At 26.5% G+C, this 6,037-nt stretch overlaps 1 protein-coding gene across 1 annotated transcript in view; it reads right to left on the bottom strand.

Moving 5' to 3' along the window:
- The window catches only part of LOC107639253 (probable sulfate transporter 3.3), a gene marked incomplete in the record, with an annotated part of 6,203 nt that extends 3,823 nt beyond the window's left edge, over positions 1-2,380 (bottom strand). The window contains 4 exon segments of the mRNA XM_016342733.2: positions 726-858; positions 1,362-1,569; positions 1,683-1,731; positions 2,045-2,380. Of these exon segments, the coding sequence (XP_016198219.1) occupies positions 726-858; positions 1,362-1,569; positions 1,683-1,731; positions 2,045-2,353 (699 nt within the window).

Genomic DNA, 6,037 nt, shown 5'->3' with positions numbered 1-6,037 from the left:
TAAGTGTTTGTAAATATTTTTGTCTAAGGAAAAATTTGAAGACACAACTGTAGTTATCTTAGTTGACAAAGAATAAATTTAAATCTCATGAAGTCTTAACTCTTGAGTGTGATGTTCGTTATTGATAAGTGATATGTAACGGTGATCAAAGTGTTTCAAAACATATTTAACTCTAATAAAATGACCAATGCCAAATTTATTTACCATAAAAAAATTGCCCAATTTATTTAAATATATATTTTTCTCAAGAAGAGAACAAAAGTGCAAATGCATTGAACTCAGAGGTTACTACGGAATCCGTGACTCTGAACCCACTGTGGCATGTTTAAATTCGGTCATAGGAATTAAAGCCTGAACTCTGAAGTGAAGAGCAAACAGGTGTTTGATTTCTCCTTCCATGAAGATTTCATCTTTTAACGTTGTCTTAATGGCCTTGTCTTATTGCTACTCTTGGACTTGAAGGTAGTTACATATGTTTCTCAGAGAGAAATTTTTAACTAATACTTAGGTTAACTATCAATATCTTTAAGTGTTATCCTGTTACCAAATAAACCTAAAGTATTAAATATCCCAAAAACATGTACTTATATTATAAATATGAACATTTTTTTATATAATTAAAACCAAATGGATTATTTTAAAATCATTTTTCAAGTAAAATATTTAAATATAAATTAATGGTATAATTGATTAATAAAAGCTGTAAATAAATAACAAATTGGAACCAGGCCCATTTGTTTAGTGAAATGTGTGATTCCAAGGAGGCTCTTAAGTTGTTGCAGTGAAACAATTATAGCTGCTCCAGCCATGAAACCAATAAGTATGGCCTTTGATAAAAAGTCAATGATAAACCCAAGCCTGCATTAAATATAATTATGGTAGTATAATTGAGAAATTTGGAAAGATGAAAAGAATATTACTAAAGATAACAAGACCAATAATTATTATATATTATGTTTATGATATGATATATAATAATATAATCCTACTATAACGATTTGCAATACAATTAATTGGACTATTTCAGAAATATTTTGACCCCCTGAACATTTTACACTCATCTATATACTAAAAATAAAAAACAAAATATCAATTTTGTAATATTTTTTTAATCTCTACTACTAATTATATGTAATAATTATTACTATTTTTTTATAAAATTAAAATTATATATTTTACCGTGTCTGACAAAACACATGACAGACACGTGTGTATCTTACTAAAAAAAATCTTATAATAATTTTGTGCGTCTAAATAAGTGATAAGTAATAACTCTAGTAATTGTAATTGAAATTAAAAGGAGAAAAAGGGAAGAAAAGTGCAAATAAACATAAAAAGTGATTATTAATTAATGTATTAACCTTAGAATCCCAAGAGAAGCTTGAAAGAGACCAGCAAAGAAGGTAGAAGTGAAAGCAAGCTGAAGAAAGAGAAGAGGGTCTGTTGTTGGAGACACTTCTTGCCTCAACATGGATCCAAGAACAAGAGAAGCAATTGAAACTGGTCCTACAGCTAGGTCCCTTGAGCTTCCAAGCACAGCATAAACAAGTGGCGGAACAAAGCTAGAATCTAAAATAAACAACAACAAAAATATATGCCAAAATCAACCAACATAACATAACAACTCACCCCCCATCATAGCACAACTTGTGCGGAACAAGAATCAATAATAATACACTTACATAGTCCCACAATTGGAGGAAGGTTTGCAAGCTTTGCATAACTGATTCCCTGAATAACAAAAGGAAAATCCATAATTCAATAAAAAAAATATATAAACACAAAATGTCTAAAATTCAATCCTGATTACACTTTATTATATTATTTTAAATAAAAATTTAGTTTCAATTTAAAATTATTTATGTGAATAATACACAAATTAAAATGAGAGTGTACATTATTTACATTTCAAACATTAAAAAAAAAATAGAAAGAAAAAACACGTGTCAAATTTACATGTAGCTTTATGGAAAAGTTTATTAGGCTTTTAGGAGAAATAGTTTACGAGACAGAAAGAACATTTGGACTATGCAAAGTGCCTAACCTGAGGGATGGCCAAACTAGCAATGGTGAGGCCAGCGATAAGGTCAGATTTGAAGAGTTGGAAGGTATAATTAGGACCCCATTGAAGAATAGGGAAGAAATATTGAGCTCCAAGAACAAATTTGGTCTTCAAAGGTTGTCCCTTGAATTGCCTCAAAGGATCATCAGGGAAGAATGTTTCCTTGAGCCTAGCCTTGAGCTTCTGGAAGGTGCTCTTGTGTGGTGGAGCCACAACATGGTGCACTTCTTCCATTGCCACTTCTACACAATGAGAATGCAAAATAATATTGTTGTTATTGTTATGTTCCATTAGGAATAACACAATAATAATAATAATAATAATAATAATAATAATAATGTTGATGTATGTATATGTTATCTAAGGTAAGGGGTATGTATATATATGTGGGTTTCGAGAGAAATGGTTTGGTTCCTTTTTATTTGAGAGTTCCTCAACCTACCCCATTCATCAACACAAACAAAGACCGCTATAATAAAAACAAGATCGCACCCTGTGTTTACTAAAGTACAAAAGGATAAAAACAAATAAACATACAATAATAGTTTCAGAAATTGAAAAGAAAAGAAAATAATAGTGTTGTATATGCCAAAACGTTGTGTATGTGAGGTAACTTAATTGAGTCCTTAATTCACATTTCATTTACCTGTTTGGTATAATGGTATAANNNNCAAATAACTTTTAAATATATTATTTAAAAATAATCTAAATACATAAATATAATTGAATAATCGTATATTGTTAGTGCGTTAAAATAATTATAACCTAATTATAAATGATTCTTTTTTTCTTTTAACACTATACTAGCTACTGTCCAATTAAAATTTACTACTGCCTCTTACTCAAACATGTACATGGATATATGCAATAGATAGATATCATTTATAACCACAAAAAATAAATGATATTAAGGCCCCACAACATTTTTCATTTGTCTATCTTTGAATCTCCAAAATCACTTTCGAGTTTTGACTAATGGAGTCTTCTCTCTTCTCTCATCAATGTTCAAAGTTGATGAAGAATGAAATCAAATCATCATCATCATCATCATCACTTTGTAACTTTCAACTTTCCCTCGAACAATTTGCTCCATCAGCGCATCATTAGCAGGATTATTATGATTATGTGCCTCACAGTACATTATTCCTACCAACATGACGTGATTCTTTCCTTATGATTTTACGTGCTATCATTAATTAATAGAGAAAGTATATAAGAGATTAATTTTTAATTAGTCAATATATTAGCTAATCTTTTTAATTTTAAAAATATTTATTTTTAAAAATTTTAAAATTTAAGATAAATAAAATAATTTAAAAAAAATTAATTAATATTAATTAAAAATAGTCTTTTTATAATATTATTACTACAAAAAAATGAAATTTAGTGGCAGTTTTTATAGAAATTAACGACAATTTTAAACTGCTGCAAAATGAATTACCAGCGTTTGGAAAAACGTTGCCGTATAGAACGTGGAGGTTTATTTTCAATAACTCAATAAGTAACAGTTTTGGTTTTAATAAGAGTGTATTTATATAAATTTTATATGAATGTATCAAATTATCTACAACCCTCTCTCCTTTACAATTGAACGAGTAATGAATTGAATAATTGTGAAAAATAGAAAAATAGAGAGGATTCATTTACACTAAGTGTAAGTCTTATTGATTTATACCATTGAGGTGATAAATTTCATCAACTCAAATGTAAAATTATGTTATATATATTATTATGATAACCATTCAAAATTTTAGAAATCCAGATATCAATAAATGTGTAATCTAATAGTCGTATTCAATTCTAATTTTACAACTACAATATATATAAAAATAAAGCGAAAATATTAGATGACGTCATAATAATTAAGTCATTTTGATAACTAAGTTCAATTAAGTTAATTTAGTAGTTTAAAGATTAATGGTTAAAAATTTTAATTAAAAAAATAAGAAAAAACAGAGACATAACAAAAAAAATTAATTAGATTTAATTATAAAAATTTGTTTATTTAATATTTCTCATAATAAAATATTACAACAAAATATCAAATCAATGATAAATTTTATAAAATTTTATTCAATTAATTTATTTAATGAGATATTGAAATTTAATAGTTAAATTAATAAAATTCATTATGTATAATAAGAAAATATCGATAGACGACACGGTAAATCAACTGGACTTACATAACAGATTCTTTCTCTAAAAAATAATAATAAAAAAACACTTATCTTTAATATAGAAGAGAGAGTGTAACACAACATTTCAAAAAGTATATTGATTGAAGAATGAAGACACTTTGTTCTCTCATCCTCATAGATCAGTAATTGTGTAATGAAAGCTAAAACACATAGCTAAGAGAATAATATTGGTTATGTTTCCCTCTTTTTTCTTAGAGAAGCAAGGTCCCCATGCAATGAAAGCAAAGTAATAATTGTTGTAATGCAATGTAGCCGATTCCATGGCACACTTGTATATGTGCTTTAAATGTTCTAATCGGCAATGCACGCAGTGTTACAATCATATTGACCTTTTTCATCCTTATATCATACGATTCTAATAAGAAACCACACACCTTACCACTCTTATTTATTTTCATTATTTTTTTCTTATAATGTTGGCTTGTTCAGTTTGTGCTTATTATTTGTATTGTATAGTTCTCTATTTTTGGTATATGCATGATATTAATGATACTTTGAATATTAATTAGAAATATATTAAAAATTTTATAATGATTTTTTAACAAACACAATATATATTATATATAGAAATCAGTCTAGAAGGAATTGGAAAACTAGAAGTCGAATACCAAACTAAAATTGAATAAGTTAAGTTAAGAAGTTACAATTCCTAGTCTATTTTGTTGATTAATAGATATATAATTAAGGGTAAAACATACTAATAAACTATTTTAGTTTTAAAATTATGTTAATGTTTTATTTTAATTTTCGTTACAAGTATATTCTAAATAATTCTATGTAAATCGAATCAATTAGATTTGATTTACACTCTTTTAATGTAAATCGAATCAATTGGATTCAATTTAGCATGTATTTATAGTAACAGTAATAAATCGAACCAACTAGATTCGATTGGAAAAGTATATGGAACTAAGAGGTGATCAGCCAAAAAGTAAACAATTTAACTAATTTATAATTATATTTAATTAATTTTATTTGTTTTTAATTTATAATATTTGATATTAATTGCTTCTCACCCCAAATTAAAATTCTGAATGATACGTTCGAGAAATAGGAGAGGGGATCACGGAACTTCCAACAATCCCGATTCTTAGTATATAAAAAAATTTATAAAATATATAAAAGAACATCCATTTAGTATGAAAAAGAAATATTCTAATACTTAGTAGAAGAAACATCCTAATGCCTAACATAAGCACCATCCACGTAGAGATTTTGGATTCACTCAAAGGCATTTGGCTTGTACCCTCTTGGTTCCCTAGCATTGTTGGATTCGATTTACTACTAATACAACATATATATGTAAATCGAATCTAATTGGTTCGATTTACTTCATATGCTATATCAATAGTAAATCGAATCAGCTTGATTCAATTTACTACTTGTAACAGATTATTGACATTTACTACTTTTAAGTTAATTGTTTATATTAACGTTAAAACATAAATCATAAATGTCAATAAAAAAATCCTTTATTTGGATTCAAATAAAATATCAGCAAATCGAATAAGAATATAAATTCAACTTTTGTGTTTTAGTTCAAATTTTAGAAAATTTATATTTTTTATAAACTTATGAATTTAAAACGGAACAATAAATGATTTCTAAAAAATTATTAAAAATTATCTTTTAACTCATTAGCATTTAAAGAATTATTACAAAAACTTTTGATGTTGAAAAGTTAGTATAAAGTATAGCCCTCCAATATGGCATAAGAGTTAAAATTTGATTTTTTTTCATAGTCAGAAGTAAAAGATAGTTATATATTATAAAATGT

Source organism: Arachis ipaensis, chromosome B04 (genome assembly GCF_000816755.2).
Source record: "Arachis ipaensis cultivar K30076 chromosome B04, Araip1.1, whole genome shotgun sequence".
NCBI lineage: Eukaryota > Viridiplantae > Streptophyta > Magnoliopsida > Fabales > Fabaceae > Arachis > Arachis ipaensis.
Note: the sequence above shows the minus strand (reverse complement) of the source record. Positions and strands in the feature narration are given on the sequence as shown.